The sequence below is a fragment of the Corvus kubaryi genome, unplaced genomic scaffold (assembly GCF_017639235.1).
Source record: "Corvus kubaryi isolate FWS band 111438036 unplaced genomic scaffold, C.kubaryi_AGA036_p1.0 37398, whole genome shotgun sequence".
Classification (NCBI taxonomy): domain Eukaryota; kingdom Metazoa; phylum Chordata; class Aves; order Passeriformes; family Corvidae; genus Corvus; species Corvus kubaryi.
The window spans coordinates 28578333-28599657 of NW_024581137.1; the positions used below are offsets into that span (position 1 = coordinate 28578333).

General features: G+C 35.8%; 1 protein-coding gene across 13 annotated transcripts in view; it reads right to left on the reverse strand.

Moving 5' to 3' along the window:
* The window catches only part of HDAC9 (histone deacetylase 9), a 463926-nt gene that overhangs the window by 48495 nt on the left and 394106 nt on the right, over positions 1-21325 (reverse strand). For all 13 annotated transcript variants that reach the window (XM_042044237.1, XM_042044228.1, XM_042044236.1 and 10 more), the window contains one exon: positions 12825-12943. In XM_042044237.1, coding sequence (XP_041900171.1) covers positions 12825-12943 — 119 coding nt within the window. The remainder of the gene's footprint in view (positions 1-12824; positions 12944-21325) is intronic.

The window sequence follows — 21325 nt, forward strand, 5'->3', positions numbered from 1 at the left end:
TTCTTTTTCTTTTTCTTTTTCTTTGTTCTTTTTCTTTTTCTTTTTCTTTTTCTTTTTCTTTTTCTTTTTTTCTTTTTTCTTTTTCTTTTTCTTTTTTCTTTTTCTTTTTTTTTCTTTTTTCTTTTTCTTTTTTTCTTTTTCTTTTTTTCTTTTTCTTTTTCTTATTTTCTTTTTCTTTTTCTTTTTCTTTTTCTTTTTCTTTTTCTTTTTCTTTCCTTTTCCTTTATCTTTTTTTCTTTCTTTTCTTTCTCTTCCTTTCTTTTCTCTTGATTTCCCAACTTTATTATGTCTGTGACAGAGTACTAAATTTGATCAGACTCTTTCCAATTCTTTTTTGAAAGCACTACATAAAAACTTATCTTCATTAAGTGCCACTGGGATTCCAGCACCACATAACTAATGAGAGAATTCAGTAGCTTCATGTCAATGTGATGCCTCAAGTTCAAAGGGGACAAGGACATCCTGTTTGGTGTTTTGTTTCACTCAAGCCATTAAACTGCACAGACCCTTTTAAGTGTTTTTTTTTAAAGTAGTCTTCTTTACTCCCTATCAGTAACCTAAAACATTATAAAAAAAGTGTTCATTTAGATAATCTTCAAATTTGCAATGTGATTTGGAAAAAAAAACCTTCAGTGATTCTCAATGTATTGGAAGGAAATTCCTGGTGGATGAAAATATTTCAGAACTACTACTTTTTTCCCTGAAAGATCCCTTAAAGATCTTCAGCATTTGTGACCTCGATGTTTTTCCTCAAAAAGCATGCTGGGAAAATCCTAGAGGTGTCCACTGTGTGTGGGGATACATGCACCCAAAAAGAGCCAAGAGAAAAAAATTGCATCTTTCAGGACATGTGCACTGTCTTCATGCGTGTTCTACAAAGCTACCATTGGTGCAGTTAACACCACTAGAAAAATAATGTTTGATTCACATGGTAACAAAAATACCAAAATTAATTTTGGATAACTAATTGCTTTGATGTAACATATTTGTTGATTAAATTACAATTTTGAAACAGCATTGCATCACTTGATAAATGGATTTTCTTTACTGTTTTCCCCAGGGTTTGATGCAAGTTTAAGAAGGCTGCTTACTCAAATATTTGAGTGAATGAAAAATTATTTTGATCTGTTCATGTTGGCTTTGGAAATTTCAACAATACTGGGTTCCACTTTGCCAGTTTTACTTCTGTGCTAACGTGCTTTGAAACACTGGGTATAATTATGCAACTATTTCAAAGATGATTTGACAAAATTTCTTGAAATTCCTGGTAAATTTGTAGGGACATAGACCAGTCATATGGAAAAGTAATTCTACTGCAAAGCTGTTCCTGTAGGAACCATAAAATATGCTTCTATAACTTTCACTGAAAACAAAGGATTACCTCTTCTCTATCAAAAAAAAACCTCCAAACCAATTAAATATATTCTGTTAATCTTTTCGACTGTTTTGGATAAATTAAATGCTTTAACAGAAATAAATAATAAGTCTGCTTATCTTTATTTAAAAAAAAAAAAATCTTCAAAACAAAACAAACTTGTGAAGGATATATAGATTTTTATTGAGATTTATATATATCTCAAATTTTAAATTGATAATTTCTCTTGACAGCATAAAACTACTATGCAAAGCAATTTAAGTTATTCTTTGCAAACCGACTTTGCTTAATAGGAAGAAAACACTGCACAAGAACAAACACAATATGCCTGGCTGCAATCATAAATAAATCATAAATTTTATGGCAATACATGTCAGTGATCATTTTCCCATACAACTAATTCACTGAATTCATATCTGATGTTAATTATCATATTAGGAAATAATTTTGAAAGCTAGCACATTTAAAACCCAGACATTGCATTCAAGGATACATTCCACTATTAAATGAAACAGCTTTGTTTTATTTTGCTTTTAGAGAACGCTAATCTGTTTTAAGTAAGTAAAAAACATTTAGAAAACAGCTCTCACAAACAAACTGCTTCTGAATGGATGCAACATCAGATACCAAAAAGGGAACCTTTTTTTTTTTTTCACCTAGAGGAATTTAAGGAAAAGGGATCAGACTATGGATCAAACGAATCAAATATTTGATTACTTTACCATCATAAACAGAAACCATTACGTAAGTGAATTTTTATTAACTAACAATACTTTATTGTTCTGGATAGTTATCTAATTTTAGTTTTTTCTTCCAAAGAAGATCTTTCCCTTCCTTGGTCTGTTTTAGCGTATATGAATCATAATTGATGATTGGGAGAAAAGAATGAATCTGAAGTAAATAAGTTATTGCTAAATTCATCCAAATAGACTTATTTTACAACAGAACAACTCCTATTTCTTTTCAATTTAATTCTATAAGAATTCAGGAAGCATTTAAATAATGGTTTTCTCACATGAATATGCTTTTGAAGAGTTTTTAGCATGTTTTTGTACATAACATTTAGAATATCTGTCCCTGTAAACATTACTTGTTTTGGTAAATCTTAATCATGTTGGTGGAGTAGTCTCGATCATGACGACTGCTCAAAGCGAGTAAAAGCTTGTGGGATTAGGATCTACATTCTTGCATTTCCAGAAATTTTATGGTAATTAGTTGGTGCAAGCAAGAACAATTTCCTTAAACACAGCCACCACCCCCACCCCACAAAACAACAAACAAAGGTAATAAAATGCTGAAAAAAATTTGGGATTTTTTTTGTGTGCCAGTGTTGGCAACTTGCATCATTTTACTGCAGATTTCATAGTATTCAGTGTTTTTATATAAAGATATTATGATCAGGAGATTGCAATTGAATCTGAACGTTCCATTGATAAAAAAATGGCTGGGGGAAAAACTTAAAAGATGGAGGGAGGTGTTCTGGGAGCTCCACAATAAAAGAAATCTGAGTAGCATTTTACTGACTCTTAGAATATTTTTGAGGCCTGAAGCAGTGGGTTTTTAACTTCTAGAACTGGTAGTACTGATATGCTATTTCAACAATTAATCAAGGTGCAAGCATCCAGTGTGGTGATGTGACTTTTTGGAACTACCACCATGAATTGATGTTTTGAGTTTAATTCACATAGGTAAGCACAACAATTTCCCTTTACCCACAAGTAATTAACATGCCTTTTATAACATCTATTTCAATAACTTACATTCTTTGGGAAATAGTACCTTGAACATAACGTTTTAATGTTTATTTTATATGTTTGCTTGGGTAAAAAACTCCAACACAGCAGCAACTAAAACAATTGCTGGGATCAAAGCTAAAAATACCAAGAAAATCTCTTCAGATTAGTGAAGAATTGCTGGTACTGATACCAGTCAGACCTGAAGTGTACTTGATACCGGGATAGTGTGAAAAAGATGAGTTTGCAGACTGAAAAAACAGATGGCCCCTTATCACCCCATGGGGCTAAACACACAAGAGCAAACTTCAGAGACGCCTTACCTTTACCTTGTCTATCCCTATCAGGAGAGACTGTTATATTAAGGGTTATTGCCTCTCTAGCCCTCCCTGTGATCAGCTTTTGAAGTCCATGGCCAAGAGGCCAGTGTGAGAATATCACCTCAGATAAGAGGTGTTTGCTCTGTGAAATATTCAGGACAGGAATCCATGGAGCCCGTGATAGTTCAGCAGGGAACCACAAACTCCAGCTAATATGTTTTAATCCCCTGTTGGTTTGAGAACTACCCGCCATAAAAGCATAACTGGCTGTTTATTTGTGCAGGCAAGAGATAACATCTTAAAGTTACAGTCTGCCTTAAGTAGTGGGGATGTGAAGCCCGAAGAAATGAACCCTCCAAGCTCATAATCAAAATTGTGTGTGCTCTCTTCTTCTCTTCCTAATGAGATGTAAACATTTTGGCTGCTGTCTCTTTTGAAAGATATTAATCAATCTATTGGTTAGAAATCACAAAGGATAGTCAGTCTTCAAATTACATGCCTTCTTTTATAGCATTTTGAAGCTGTGAACAATATGTTAAAAATTTTCCCATGGCGCAACCAAGTAAATACTTGTGGCACATTTCTATTTATTACAGAGAATGGTTAAATTCTAAGACATAAATCATGCTCTTCTACTAAAGACTACAAATTCCCAAAGACAAGACTAATTCCCAATGCAACGATGCTATAAAAGATCAGACATTTTGTTATGCAGAAATCCACATTTGGAGATGTCTTTCAACAATGTTCTCTCAAGACCCAATCCTGCAAAAGGCACAGGCAAGTTGCTGAACACTGTGTCAAGCTCCATTAGTTTCAAAATGGCCCTAAAACCTTATATTTAATTTGCTGTATTTAAATTGTAATCTGACATGATTAATACTGCCTAACCAAAAAAATACTTTGTTCTTTCCTTTCTTCTACCAAATGACAGCCTTTTTGTTTGAATAAGGAAAAATATTTCATAAGTTTAATTTAAAAACTGAGAGAAGGTACAACCAATTTTACCTTTTTTGCATCCCTCACATCAGTTATTGTCCTTAGCCAATGTTACTACTGTAGCATGAAAGAAAAAATACCAAGAGGTATCTGAAGAGATAAGGGAAGATGACCAAAAAGGGAAAATAATTCTTAATGGTTTTGTAGATTCTCTTTTTTTTCTACTATAATCTATCCTTTGCCCTGTCCCCAGCAACTGTCCCAAATCAAGGAGTGGGCACCTGATGCATTCTGCAGATGGATTGACACTGTATATCTGAACATGCTATGCAGGTGGTTTTGCACTTATACCAATTAGTTAACTAGCCAGCAGACAGATCTTCTCTTTGTGAGGCAGGAGTGGGAGTGGAAATGGAAATCTCTCCTGGCTCATTTGCAGAAAGAAAGGCCAAGTGAAAGTGGAAAAGCACGTCAAAACAATGATTATTTACTAATATTTCTAATTCCACTCACTTTCTGCTTAGGTAGACCCTTTCTGGAAGATACACCAGTTAGCCAGACAGTATTGAAACGACTGGGCAGTAACAAACTAAGTACTAAGGTTTCTGAATCCTTCAAATGAGTTTTAAATATGTATCCAGCTAGACATGAGTGCCCCAAAGTCTGAAGACGAGGATTTCCCTAGCCTCAGTAAATGAGGTGAACTGTTCACTGTTTTCCCTTGGCTCAAGTCCATAGTCCAAGCCATTGACATTGAAAGCAGGTTCTTCAATCAAACATTAGAATTTTTCTGAATTTCTCCAAGCACTAATCCCTTTTTTAAGTGAAATAATAAAAAAGAAAAAAGGACTTCTCCTCTTATATCTTCAATTTGCCTTTTACTATGCTGTGTCCTAGAGAAGACACTAATTTATACAGTGAATTCCAATCTCTCGTCCACAGGAGTCAACAGACTATTCTTCTTCAGAGAACAGGATTTCTGAAATTTTCTACATTTCATATTTATAAATGTATATATAGTGTTAAGGCAATAATGTACCAGATTTTGGAGTCACTGACAAACAAATCACTGATATTGATAAATTTGCAAGAGCAAATTTAAAGAGTAAAAATGCAGGAGTAAACAAACATAACCTGACTTAGGAGGCTGAGCAACCCAATGGCCATGTCCAAATCATAGGATATGATACAGCAATGATTGCTGTGGGCTACAAGGAAAAAGAAACCAAAATGTTTTACTTCTTCCAATGAATTCTGTGAAAATAATCATGTCTAAGAGTTGGTCACCATTTAATTTTTCATCTATTTTGATATCTTTCATATTGTACCAAACTACCACTTAATTAGTATTCAAGAAATTACCCTAGAGAAAACCCAAACTTTGCTTTCAGAAGTGAACAACTGGAAGCAAAGTCTTGATGCTACATTTTCTTGCTGCCAGTCACTGGGTATCATGTAGTTTCTAAGAGACAAAAGGGACAGAAAAAAAATTTCTGATACCAATGAGGACACTCCCCAGTGAAAAACTATATCATTGATCATTGCCCCAACCCATCTCTAATGCTGTTAGCTCTGAGTCAAAAGCTGAAGATCCATCCTGCTGGATAATTACTTTATCACCTCAAGTACCACAAAGATAACCAAATAATGTCCAAAAAATCAAATATCTGAACTCAGAAGAATTCAGACAAGAAGGCAGTTGTGGCAACTGAAGTAATTCAACAGTTTACTGCTACCATAAGGTATCCTACTCAACCTCTTCCTTTCTCCACTGCACCTGGCACATATTGGTCCTTCCATAATCTGATTCAGCCTAAGCCCAACAGAAGTCTCTCCACTTTTTCGACTCTGTTTTCTGATGGGTTGATGAGTTAATGCTCCATGTGTTAACAGAGAGATTGACAAGATGCAGACCCGGCACAAGGTAAATAATGGACCACTCAGAATGGGAAGCGGTGTGCAACAACCCTTTTGTATGGCAAGGAGCTGCTTGGAGCAGCTCATGCCAGCTATGAAACTGCAGTCAAAGGCAGTCAGTGCCAGACTTATAAAGATCACAGCTTCTTGTAGTTGAGTCAAAAAGAATTTCATACTTGTGAAGAGATTAGACATGGCATCATAAAAGCCTGCAATGCTATTTTTAGAAGCTTGAACTGTGGTAAAACAGCTACCAAGTCAAAACTGTTAATCTCTTTAGTCCTGTCAATTTGCAAGGATTCGTTTTTCTGGCCTTCCTTTAACATATACTTTACCATTAGCCCCAGTAATCCCAACCAGTACTCTTTGTCGGAGTCTAGCGCCACAGAAGACTTTCAGACAATCCCAAGAAAGTGAAGTCCCTACCCAAGGACATTATAATGACTACCCAAAACGACTCACAGTCAGTCCAACATCCTGTCCAATAGAGAGTTACAGTATTATTTGGGGACTCCTTTGGAAACCAAGTACTTCCAGGAAAAAAACCCCAATGAACATATATAGCCTTTTTAGTACTTGAAATACTCAGAATAGTCACATAGAATGTTTTAGAAATACTGAAGCTGGCACATGGGAAACTTTTTCTCTGAAACATATCTGAAGTACCAGGCTTTGACCCTGAGCAGTTCTGCATTTGAATTCAGTGATATGTAGTTTCAGCATTAGCCTTTGGTCTGTTTCTAACCCATATAATATACACAAAACACAGTGGGAAATTGAAAAGAATTTCAATACAGTAGGACAGTTGTAAAGGCTCAAGAAAAAAATAGTCATTGAAGAGAAACTTTTGCATGAAGCCTCTGGTGTCTGAGTGTGCTATGGTATATCTAATTGTAAGGATGCCATCTATTTATAAGACTCCTTTAAAGCCTTCCAGGCATGGCTGGTACACCATGCTAGATCATTTGTTTCAGCAATCAGTCATCTCTTTATTAAAACTGTGCTCATTACTTCTGAATTTGGTTGGGCCGAGAGCTTTTTATAGCATTTTATGTTACATTCAGAGATCTTGTTATCAAAACTCCTTATTCCCAGTGGGAATTGGAACAGAAAAGTGAAGGACAAAGCAACAAGAAACCAACAGGACAGGCCCCCGAGTTCAACCTGGTTGCTCTTATTTGTATTTTTCAAAGTATCACCTCCAGTCATGAGAAGAGATTCCTCACAGAAAAGCTGTTGACTACATGTAAGGCAGCAGACTTTTTAATGCATTAATTTCTACCACTTACGCTGACATATCCTTTGGAAATAACCTGGGCTTGTGAGAAGGGAAACTGCTAATAACTTTAGCACTTTTTTCATTGGTCCCACTTGAATGGAGTGTATTACAGCATTATGCAGCTTTTGCTAAGTTGAGGGAGTTATTGCAATTTTCTCAAATAAAAACATTAAAAGTTGCAAATCAGCTTAGATAGAGTCAGTTATACTCTAGGCACTGGATCAACTTTTCATTGCAAATTTGGCATAACAGAAGACAAATATTCCAACAGACAAAATATCATTTACTCTTTAAATGCCCACAGTGGTATCCTTTCCTACTGCTAACTGCTGATTTTATTTTGCGCTCTGGTGTCAAATAGCATCTTTGGAATAGGAGAGTAAAACAACAGGAAAACTCCAGTAAATCATCATAGCCCTTAACAAACGCAGTGCTTCAGGAAGTTGAGTACCTTGAAAAACGTCTTCATTCTTGCTTGACACTTCTCTGTTTACTTTATTCTTTTTACTGAATGGTCACGATTTAATGAGCAATTATGTAGAATATTTACTTGAACAGTAAAGTGATCTCAGTGTCTTTAGTGCAAGCATTATTCTAAGGGCTGTTCCATAAAACAAAGAGAAAGTATTTCACCTCAGGATAACGTTACGTGGAGATCTTCAGTCAGCATAGCTAATTTAAAAACAGTTCCCTTACAAGATCTAACAACTTGCAAATTTATGACCAGGTCTGACAGCTCCTCTTCAGACTTGTTCACTACATGAAATTCAAATAGTGTGATAATACTAGATATTTTAGCAGATAATGTAAAAATTAACTGTAAAATAAAGGACAAAATGTATCAGTTCTATCTTCAGTAGTTCCATCTAAGGATCAGCAGGATAAGAGCAAGGAGCAGATTCATACTGTTTAGGCATCTCCTTACTATTCTAAATATAAAATTCCTTTATCCCCTTTATTTCTTCAACCATTATTTTTCTTATATTTTGTTGTCAATACAACTTTTATTACTCCAGTACAAAAAGTGAATTTGATAAAAATATGTTTTGATAATACATATTACATTGTCATGATATTTTGTGTTATCTTTTTGAAAAAAATAAATTTCTAGTAATAAAAAGAAACCATTGGACTAGTCTGGAACTGAGACATGTTTTCCTCTCACTTGATTATATTTTACAACAAAATCAAAGAACTTTTACAGCCCCTGATCTAAACAAAGAGATCCCAAAAACTTCAATAGTTACTCTGCATAAGAGTTGTGTATGAGAGTTCCAGATGCTGCACTCACCCACCTTCAGCTTATGTCTTGGGGAACCACTTAGCCAAGCAAGAGGGAAAGAGCCATGCCAGTACTAAAGCTGGACCTGACATTACAAAACATATTCCTCTATTTCAGCTAAACTTGAATCATTACAGAAGGGGCACAGAAAGCAAAATCTGAGATAAGTTGCCTGAATACTCCTGACAGAATGTACCAGATACTAGAGAAACAACTCCTGAGCAAGACTTGGCACCTTTAACAGCAAGACCCTGGGCCAAGAGGACTAAAAGAGAAGTTTAACATGACATTTGCCTCACTTTCTTCTCTTTGCTTTTTGATGTTAAACTTGGTACACTTCCCATAGCATAATGCCACAGGCAAGGCAGTGTCTGTGAGCAAAGATAATATTTTTAGCAGACAAAAAGTTTTTGTTTGGAAAAACAAACTCCTTTTCTTCCATAAACCCTTTTTTGGGGGGAAGACCTTCTTCAGGGCAAAGTGATTGTGAATTCAAAAGTATACCTGTTTCTAATTATGCTAGGTGGCCTTTCATCAGTGTTGTCAATAAAGCTTGCCTTTCCTTACTAAGATATTAGGAATGTAGCTCGTACCAAAGGACTGAGAACTTCCCAGCAGCAACAGGTTCTGCCATATGCCACCAGTCATATCAAATCTTTGAAGCCCCTTTTGTTCTTAAAAGAATATAAAATCCATCACAAAGTTTATGCATGTGGGTTGAGTACATATTTCAAGATGCGTATGTGTACGTAGGTATATTATACAAATACCTTTCGAAATCATAGCACTTCATTAAGAGAGAAGATTGGCACAAAGAGCCAACATAAAGAAAAATGTGCCTGTGAAATCCTCAAAGTTGGAGTTGAAACAAATGTTTTAGTTAATGTTCATTCTCAATTCTACATCGCACCAAACAAATCTGTTTTGTAGACAGGTAAAACTTAGTTAAATATTGCTTATCTTAGCAAAAACTAATCAACAGATGAGGACAAATTGGAAAACCATTTTGAAAAAATAGGGAAAGTGATTTGAAAAGTGCAATAAGACAGGAAAGACTCAAACTTTCCTTCCAATATTTTTTAAACACAATCTCTTTTTTTTCAATGGGAAAAAAGACCATTAGTGATTACATTACTTAATACAACTAGAGATAAATTACAAAGTGAGATACCTCCAAGCTCTGATATCATCACTGATCTCAGTTGGCCAGATTCCACTCATAGCCTTCCAGAGGAGTTGAGAGTCACCTCACTGTGAGAAACCCCCACATGCACAAGAGACTCCCAGATTTAAAATCAGCTGCTAATAGATATAGATGTATATATGATTATTTTGTTGCTGACATGTTTGTTTACTAATCAGAAATGGCAACTCCTCAGTAAATAAGATTGTCATTCTGTATGACAATACAGAAAAAAATTAAAATTCTGGGTTAAAGCAGATTACAATTTACATTTCTCAAACTGTGCAGATTTAGTAGACCATTTTTTGCTGAATGTAATTGCCTGCTATATGGTTACTCCAAGACTGTAATTAGTCCAATCTGCTATCTTCATCCAGTGGTTTTTACTTTATAACTTGGGATGGCTGATTGGTTAATACATTTTAACTTTCCCCTTAGACTGTACTCTGAGGGAAAGACATAAATAATTAATTATCAAGCATCTAGTGGCTTCCAAACTCTCCTTAACAGCAAGGTTAGTAGCTAAGGATCCATCTTCTCTCCTTTGATGTCACTCTCTCCCTAATTTGAAGAGCTTGTATGAAATCACAGAAATCAGAAAATCCAATGTATTATGTGTACACAAAGTGCTAAAGATTTATAAAGGAAGAATATTTACATGTTCAACTTTACTTGTTGGGGGTATAATTTCTAATTTTTACAAACCCATTTTATTAAAACTTAGCATGAATATCTATTTTTAGTCTCTAATATGAAAGTTTCTCTTTGGACCTTATTTTTTTTTAATAGACTGTTCATTTTCCTACATACCACATATAGTATGTTATGTTCTAAAATAGTATGGTGGAATGCGGAGAATTTTGTTTTGGGGAAATAATAAATTCCTTTGGCTCAGTAAAAAAGGCTTTATTCATCCCTCAGGTGCATGATCATTATCTGGGTCTATCTTGGCTTTTCTCTTAATTTAAACAAGAGCCACCTACTGTAAATCATCTTTTTTTGTTTACAGATGTGCAGAAGTAGATGTGTAGCCTCTTATATAAAAAATGTATTAAGATTTCTAAAAAAAAGTTATGGAGAGTTAATTAATTAACTCATGAATGAAAAGTAACACTAATTCTAATGTCAGACAGTTTTTATTTGCTGCTATTTCTAGTTAAGTTGTTGAAGTTGCTATGCCAAAATATTACATATGCCAAAGCGTCTTGCATTGTTAAGGGACATGTAGAATACCTTCTCAACAGCTAAATACAGATAGTTATACAATGTTTCTCAACAAAATGCCTAATTTAGTACCAGTTGAAAGTTCACCTCCCTCCCACACAAGCTCATGGAATGGTGCCACTGACCAGGAACCACACATGGAAAAAACCAGCAAGTAAATCTCTCACCTCCTCCTGCAAAACGTTTTACTAAAAATCATAATACACAGGGAAATGATACTCAAACAAGCAGACAGCCTGCTCTGTTTCTTTCCTCTCCAGTGTAACCACTGCATTAAGCCGAAAATCTTGCTAAAACTCAGTATGTCTTATTTGCAGCCAGAGGGATACTGCATTTCCAGTCCATTTGTGCATTAGCACCTGTGTAAGTGTCTTTGGGTAGACTCTTGCACTGCTCTCTGCATTCTCCCTTTCCACAGCACACCACTATGGACAGTCACTCTGTTTCTCCAGTGTTGTCCTTGGTATTCAGGGGAGCCTGTTCAGCATGCAGTGAAAATTAAAACAAAAATATGCATATCTGCCCTGAACCTCCTGAGGCAAACAACAACTTTGGTCTGTTGATCTGTAACCAAAGTCAGAGGGCAGAAGGACAAAATTCTCTGAACTAGAGTCCATTTGTGCAGTGTTTTAAATGCCACTAGGTCTCATTGACTTCTCCAGACTTTTCCCAAGGCATTTGCCATTAGCAGCAGAGATCCATAATTAATAACTGATGAAGTGATATTATATACTGAATATACTGAATAAAAGTAGATATACTGAAGAAAATTATTCAGAGCATTGCATTAGGAAACCATTTTGTGTTGTCCCATGGAAAGCAACTGATATACAGCAATGTTACAATGCACATTACTGTGCAGAGAGTTACTACATCACCCAGCCTTGCTTAACATCCCAGGCTCAGAATCAGTTTGGCCGCAATATCTTGTAAGAGGTGGTGATTTTGGAGTGCTACATATGAGATATGTCAGAGAGACCTGTCTTTCAGAAAGTATTAAATCTCTGCCATATAAGCACACATTTTGAAAGACTGAAATGGACATCCATATATTGAGACCCAACAGAATAGTCTTTAAGAAAAATTTGGCCTTCATAAACACTGATGTAATTCAGGATTAATGCCATGGAGCTGAAAAGATTGCAATAACAAAAGAGCAATATGAGATTGGATTTAGGCTTCCAAAGTCTAAAAGCTCCAATATATATTTAAAAAGAAGTAACTTACTCCAGCATTTGGAAAACGGGGCCTATTGAAAAGCATGAAACCTCTAAAATGTTATTTGAATGCCAGAAAAGTAATACTTTAAAAAGTCAAGACAAAAATGCCAAGAGGAACAGAAAGGAGTGAGCCAGAAACTCTAACATGTTCATTTCCACCCTGTCCATGAGTTGGGCAAGTGCTGCAGCTCTCCAGCCTTCTCTGGGTATTAACTGCTGGACAGTCCCTGCCCTGAGTGACACAGCTGTCATCTCACAAAACAGAAACATAGATGGGAACTGGACTTACATAATAAGGCTTCTAACTAGAAAAAATACCAACTCAGAAAGGTGTGTCAATGGCAATACCTACATTTAGCTGTGACTTTGTACCCGCCCAGCGGAGGGTCGTGGCCTTCCACAGCATCGAATCCTGCTGACACCAGGACAATTTCTGGATCAAACTCGTTGGCAGCTGGCATAATCACAGTCCTGTAGAATGAAAAAAACCCCAATGTGATAAAATCAAAAGAACTTCCATCTTCATGATATAAATTGTCACAATCAGAAAAAACCACAACACAATATATTTTATTTTAGTTAAATCAGCCTCCATGGTAGCTGTTCAAGTCCAAGGCTTCAATCAATTTCTTTCTATAATCACTCTTTTTTCTTGTCTATGACTGAGAAAGAAAAGGCAGGTACATGTGAAAGCCTCTAATATTACTTACACATCTGTGTCTGTTTTATCCTGCTGCCTATAAAAAGCTGCCTCTTCCAGGGAAGTGACTAATGGTTTACAGAGAACTCTCAAAGCCTGACTGGAAACCCGGACTGCTCCAGTTAGTGCGAACTTGGTGTAAATTTGAACTATAAATTTCTTTTGGGAAAATGTTTGCTTTCCAAACTTTTTTTTTTTTACTTCTTAACATTTTTAAATGTTTGTCGAGGTGGGGGGTGACTCTAGCAAAGGAAAAACATGAAATTCCCTTAATCAAATGCAGACTATGTTGTCAAGCCTTTCCAAGGTCAAGCATAACAGGAATGTGACAACCACAAACTAGTGACAGCAACCCCTGCTGGTGTCAGGAAGATAATTCAGCCCTTTACAGTCACAGATATTCCACTTTTTTAACCCCTTCCTTGACAAACTTGTGTGGATATTTTATTGCCTTGATTTTGCCCTTCTCCAATCTCAAAGCATGAAAGATGCATTGAAGGAGAAGACTAGCCCCTGTATTCTGCACTTGCAGGTGTGTTCTTTCAGGCTGACTCCAAAGGGAAGGCGTAAGGATGGCTTTTGCACTGGTTTGACAAACACTGAGCTGTGCTAAACCAGGGGGACATCGCTAACATTAAAAGGCAAATACACATATGAATGTTCCATCACAGATAAAGTAAATCAAGAAAATCCCAATTGGTCTACACTGGTCATAATGCAAAGATTAATTTTGTGCATGTGTAATGGTATTTGTTTTAGTTCAATGTTTATTAATTTTATAAACACCTTAGTCCAAAGAAATCATATTTTCTTGAAAGGTTTAGGTTTTATGTGGAAAAAAAAAGACACATTAATGATATTAACAATTCTCTAGGTTTTTCTTCAGTTTAGTTTTTGATCTTTTCATTTATAAACTTTCTTTTGTTTTTTTTTCCTAAAAGGCAATTTTAATATTAGGAAAATATTCCTTTTACTTATGCAAACACTATTCAGATGAAGCAAAAAGTCTTTGTCAGGGCATACAGCATTTCAATGAATACAGTTTTACATTTATTAAAAAAGTATAGAGGCTGCTTAAAATTTTTTTGATGATTTTGCTGAAACTGCACCACAAATATCTGCAGGCAAAGTGATATAAGTTGAGAAATATTTCTTTTTTTAAATGTCATTAGTAGGCCTCTGCTGAAATATGGATTCCAGTATTGAGCACTGCACTTCAAGAAGGACCTAGACCAACTGGAGAAATCAAAGGCAAAGAAAAAACTTCTAAAAAACATAACTTAAGTGGATGAATAATATAGGTATAATTATTTGATTTGCATGACATGGGACCATACATGATAAAAGTCCACAAATACATAAGTTGTTGCAAGAGGAAAGAAATAACCTGTTCTTTACCCTGTGGACAGGACCTGAAGCAGCTGCAGCAGGAAACCTGTAGTTCAGACACTGGAACAAGCTTTTAAATAGTAAAAATAAATAATAATATAAATAAATTTTAAAAGAAAATTGGAGACTGTCTATGTCTTGGAGTTTTTTATAATAGGTAAAACCACCAAAATATCCACCAAGCTTGCTACAGGTTTGACTTGACATGGTTTGGAGGCAGGAGGTCAATTACTTCTCCTCTAGGTATTTTTTCCTGTTGTTCCACGATGTAAAACTCTCTAACACACAAAGTACACATATGAATATTTACATTAGACACTACAGTGACTGAACTTTTGCAAGCTAATCTCCACAAAGTTAGGGAACAATATCAGGAATAAAGGTCTCCTATGCAACTACATCTTATCTTATGTACATACCTTCTGATACTCTAATTACAAATTCATTGTCTGAAGCAACACATACTTCCCAAACTTCCCCACGTCTGCAACACATGTGGCATGGATCCTGATTACTGATGAGGACTGTGGCTGATGCACAATCTTCATCTGTCCCCATAGCACCATACATCTTATACACTGAAAGAAGGAGGGATCCTGTGAAGAACCCTCCCTATCTGCAGCCACTTGAGCTTTTACCCTCCTCCTCTCTGTTCACATTTCCTCAAATTCAAGTCAGGCTCTGCTTTTTATTTCTTCATGTCAAACAAAGTGGCAACACCACAGAGTACAGCACAGACTAAGCTCAAGAGTCAGAGGATGGAGTGTGTTCAGTGCAGAGAGAAGCTCTGGAAACTCAAGTTGCTAAGAAGTAACAAGCCTAACCAGCCTAACACACAAAGAAATTTTTGAGCATCTTATAATTTGGAACATTGGGAAAATCTACCACTTTTACCACATTTCAAGACCTTGCTCTAAAGCGTAAAGACGTCAGCACATTTTTTAATAACTTGGGCAAAACAATGCATTCGACCCTTAATCTCATTCACAGAAGGAGCAAAAATTGTTTAGACACAGTTTATTCAAAATTTTTGGCAAATAAGTATGTCTGACATTAAAACTGCCAGGCATACTGAGTAGGAATAGGCAAATTATTAAATACTGAAAGCAAGGTCTTTCGACAAAAAGAACCAGGAATAGGTATTAACACCAGCTTTAAGAGTGCTGAACAGGAAATAGTAGCACATTCATAAATCTCTACAGAAATGATATATAGGAATCTCAGCTAAAGAAAGGAGAACGCTGTAATGCTAATAACCGGAGGTGGCATTTAGAGCTCAGTGTTCTGTTACTGCTTTCAGTATTACCTGAATTCACATTACCAAAATAACAGCTAAGAGGGTTTTTCTGAAAGGAAGGATTTTTCCTTTTAAAAATGTACACAGTGTCTGTTGCATTTCGCCAGAAGAATAACATCCTACTTTTGCTATGATACTGTCTCACAAACTAAGATAGAACTCCGCTGCTGCTACTCGTATACAGTGTATCAGAAGAGCTAACCTGTATGGCCTGGGTTGTTCATTTCTTTTTCATCCTCCATAATATTGAGGGAAGTGGAATGTCAGAGCTCATCCGTCTTATACTGTTCTCGATTTAATACTGAAGAACTTCTAAGGATTTTTCTTTTTGAAAGATATCAAGGAAAAATAGCAAAAAAATAATGTGTTTACTGGGATAGCAAGCTTGACTCTTTTCTTAAAGTTCTCAGAGTTTCCGTGGTCCTTGTTACAGCAGTCAAGACTACTATATGGTCTTTCAAAAAGATGACAGCCACAAGTTTCAGAGACCATATAGACCTTTGGTTCCTAAATCTCTAATCCAGTATTCTACATTAATCTACAGGCATTTAGGTGGTTACTCTTTTGAATAAATGCTATGAGATCTCTGCTCAGAAAAGAGCAGCTTAATGTCTGGAAAACATCATAGCATTTTGGCTTGGAGTTTATGTAGGTAGGACATCTCTAATGTTTGTCTAGCCTTGGCAGTAACTGCTTTGTGGCACAAAACACCCACGACAATTCTTTCACAAAAATGATGGATACTTTCCTATCTTATGAGTTCTATAAGGAATGACATACACACACATTTTTAAATATAGTCTCAATTTCACCATGACATACATAAAACCTTTTGTCATTTGTCACCCCTCAGGCTTTAGCACCTTCATATGAATATCTGTCTTTAGAAAAATCACAGAATCATAGAACCATAGAATAGTTTGGGTTGGAAGGGACCTTTAAAGATCATCTAGTCCACTTCTCCTGTAGTAGGCAGGGACAACAAATGTTTTGAGGTTGGCAGTTGTAAAGACAGCCTACACAAAGCAACATGAAGATCACTTCTGCCTTGTAAACAATCTTTTCCTACCTCAGGATGGTTGGACAGGCAATGACAGCTCCTGATCCTTCACTATCTCTTGGGAGCAGATAATCATCAGACCCTGTATCTTGCACCTCTTCTATCTCATCTACACTCTGGAGGGCACAGCAAGGTGTAAAAAGGAGAAATCATCCACTGACTACCTCCTCAGGAGCTCCCATAACCATGTCACTTCCCATCTCAGCTGCCTAAGAAGAGAATCCTCTGAATCTGATCATAACAGAAAACAGGGTGGGTTGTTTTTTTTTTGAAGCACTGGTCATACACTAATACATATTCATGTTAACCTTCCCAGATTCCTCAGACCAGCTCTATGCTCAGAAGTCAAGCTGCAGCTGGCAGGATTTGTTACGGTGCGAAGGGTCAAAACTCTGCTCACCAGAAATCCTGCAAGGGTGCACTGGCAGCCTGCATTCAGACCCTGCTAGGAACACTGATTATCTTACGCCCAGCAGGAGTAAGAAATATGATTTGGCTTCTGGCCACGGGTCACCAGACAGGTACAGACTGGGGACTGGCAGGCCATCACTTCTGTTTGAAGCCAGTCAGGCTCCAGAGCTTATCTGCAAACCAAAGTTAATGCTAGGATCCTTCTCTGACAAAATAAGCAGCTTTTGTCGGAAAAGAAATAGATTTTATTTGTCCACTATGACTCACATTCTCCTCCACTTCCTTCTCCAAAGAAAATAAAACACATAAAAGTGATATTTATTTTCTGTGATCTTGAATCATATAGAAGCATAAACATTTGGTATACCATATTCACCTAATGATGACAGCAGAGTTACAGGGGCATCTTGCCTGGCTGACTATTTCTTTCTTTTCTCATTCATTTTCATTAATAAACATGTCAAAACTTGAAAGCTTGAGCAGCTGCACCGCAGAAGTTATTTATCCACGATAAACCTTGCAGTTACAGTGGAACTGTGTCTTCCAGACCAACGTAATGCAGATTCCTCTTTCAGTGTAACGGTACTGGGAACAGAGCATGTATCTGGGAAGCTGAAAAGATTTCTTTTTGTCCAACTAAGGAGATTTCCCCAAAGAATTAATATGTTCCATTTGGGTATGCTGCTGTCCACAGAGAAGCCAAGGGATGGCTTCCAGTTGGGTGTAGTTCTAGAGAAAACATCAGGCATGTGATCCTCCCCTCCCCACCAATCTGAACATCAGATGCAAGACATTAAAGCGATTCTACCAAGGGACTCTGTTCCTTTTATTCTTCCATTCTATTTTTGTACATTCAAAGCACATGGCTAGGATGCTACCAAACATTTGTTCTCCCAGAAGAGATTGCAGAGAAGTACCCAACGCAGAAATGACTCTCCAAGCACCACCACACAGAGCTGGAAATCTCCAAAGAAAGCTAAACGTATGCAAATAGCTACAATTCCTTTGCTGTGTTGGCAATTTAAAAAGGAAACAAGTAGGAATACCAGCCCAAGACAATAATTAATGCAACTGAGAAAAGTAATCCATGCTGTTCTAAAACTGTAGATTGGAATGGCTTAGTCACATAAATTATTTGCTCTTTCCCTGAAATCCTCCAGTGTTTTGATCCAATGATCTCGAAGTACTTTGAGAACACTGAAAAATGGAAAGGCTCATATCTTCAGCTGGTATAAATCAGTATAGCTGTTTCTGATTCCATAGTCCCCATAAAGCAGGCATTTCTTTACCCACTTCACAGATGAATCAACTAAAAGCTGGTAAAAGACTTGAATAAATTACCCAGTTGACTCGTGAAAAACCTTTAGAGAAAATGCAGAAGAGTCTAAATTCCATAACTTCAACAAGTAGGAAAAAAACCCAAACAAACTACAAAAGCACTATTATTTCTTCAGTTATACCAGACTTGTATTTTGCAAGAATATAGATATATACAATGCATTAATAATATTATAGTGGGGATTTAACCACCAAAGGGAGACCCAGGCTGTTGTTGGAAAGAATGTGGGTCTGCCTACAGTTTCTCAGTTTCACATCCTGCAAATAAAATACTGTACCAAACAATCTCTGTGTTGTCCTACCTTAAAATTACACAAGTTAAAGTAAGTTGTTGAATGTTCCCTGATAAGAACAGATCAGAAAGCATGTGGAACTTACGGTATCTATTATTTTTATGTGTTGTTTGCACATATGTTTTAATGTAACACAGTATCAAGTAATGTCTATTCTCACAGAAAGCTACATAGAATTTCTGTACAACTCTCAGATAATACTTTTTTCTGCATCAATTGATTTCATAATAGTGTCTCAGACTAATATTTTGGTTTACTTTCACGACATTTCTTTGTGCCAGTTCTGCTGTCAGCCCAAGTTCATCCAGGCCAAACTTGAGAACATTCCCCCCAAAACTCCTTGATGACTGTCATCTGACCATCAGTTTTGTCCTGGATTTATCCTCCAAGGCATACCTAAATTCTGCCAATTTTGTCTGCATTAGTTTCTAAGACATATATTTTATAGAAGTTTTATCTTTTATTTTCATATATTTTCTTTTATCCTTATAGATTTTCTTTTTATATCTTTTTAGTAATTGTATTTCTTCTCTATTTCTTTGTTAAGCACAGTCAATATTCCTGTCCTTACTTTTATTTTATAGTTACCTTACTTACTTTTTGGAGATAAAAAATATATTTTTCTTTATTTCTTCAAGGGACAAAAGGTACCATATCAATAGAAAGTCCTCAGTACTGCAAATCATGGTCATGTCACCGGGATTTGCACATGGTCTTGAACTTAATCACATGCTAAAATGTTTAAAGGGTCAAAGTCTTCCATGGATGCAGCCATGTAAAAACCATTTATAAAGCTAGCAATTTTAAGTATTATAATTGTAGAAGTATCTAAGTACCACTGAAAGAAGTTTCAGAAGCACCAACAGTTTTCTTTCTTTCTTCCTCTTTCTTTCTCTTCCTTTCTTTTTTTCTCTTTCTTTTCTTTCTTTCCTTTCTTTCCTGCTTGCTTGCTTGCTTGCTTTTAAAGACATTTTAAGAGCCTAAGGCCATTATTTGTGGGTTCCTTTTTAAATGAATAATTATTTTGGCATCCGTCATGTAAGTTTCCTGAATTCTATTACAGCTGGAACTGTAAGATCTTAAGCAGTCAAAAAGCATATGAAATATTGTCTAAAATATCTGCTCATCCTTCTATTTTTATTATTGAGAAAGGTGGTTTCAATGTAATTATAAGGACTCTTCAACATTTGATCTATAATATGCCTCAGTCAGTCTCTGAACTAGCATAAAAAGGACCAAAGTAAAGAAAAGTTAACAACCAGGAAAACTATGAGAAGAAGTATTACTTTGTGTTTTCCAGAATTCACTTAAAATTTAATAGCACAGTCAATTAAAATTATCCAACTTCTTGTAAAACAGACAAAAGCATATACACATGTACTATGCACATTCATGTCCATATTCAAAACTCAGTAAAAATCAAAGTTCAGTGGTAATAGGTAAAGGGATTGGCTAAAGATTATGGTAAATAAGCTTGTTCAAAAATCATGGGTATAAACATCTCTCAAATGAGTATAGGTTTAAAGAGGTTACCTTAAAAGGCAAGTTTGCAAATATAAAGGGAAAGTATGCAAATATAAAGCCTTCTATGGAAATACAGGCCAAGTTAATACCTGCAATAGCAGGATACAGAACACTTTCATGCTGAAAAGCAGAGTTAGAAAATCTGCATTTTCTATTAAATATTCCTCTGTCTTCTTAGACTCTTGTGAAAGCACTTACATGATGAAAAAAAAAAAATTGTTTTTCTACCTTTTAGTTATTTCTAAGATCTCAAGTAAAACTGGTTGGTAACATGCCATTCTTGTGACCAATTTATTTACTAAATTCCAGTTGTTAGCTAAAGTATTGATGTGGCTTCCAAGAGCTGCACAACCGAAGATGATATATGAGAAGGAGGAAGCAGAGGTTTAATTTGCAAAGGTAGAGTTTAAAATAAAACACAGAATAACTTAAAATAGTATCTCCAACACTGAGAAAGCAAAATGCTATAAATATGGAATCCCACCATTTTAAGCCAATTATTTTTCTATCAAAGCCATTGTAACTTGTATGGGAAATGGTACTGGCGTATGCATTCACACTGCCAAATTTTACCATCAAGTATCGTTTAAGATATCATTTTGCTTTCATGGTGTAACACGTTTCTACCAGAAAAATCAATTGAGTGCTCATTACTGTATTTTATGGAAGAAAAAAAAAGTAAATCATTAGAAGATTCTTTGTGATAAATATAATAATCACATTTGGGGGTACTTTAAGTTTTCTGTTTTAAAATTTGTATAATTGTTTAGAAAACATATTACATTCCTATCAAGGCTGAATATACTACAGTATCTCCTATAACAAAGTAATTATCAGTTTT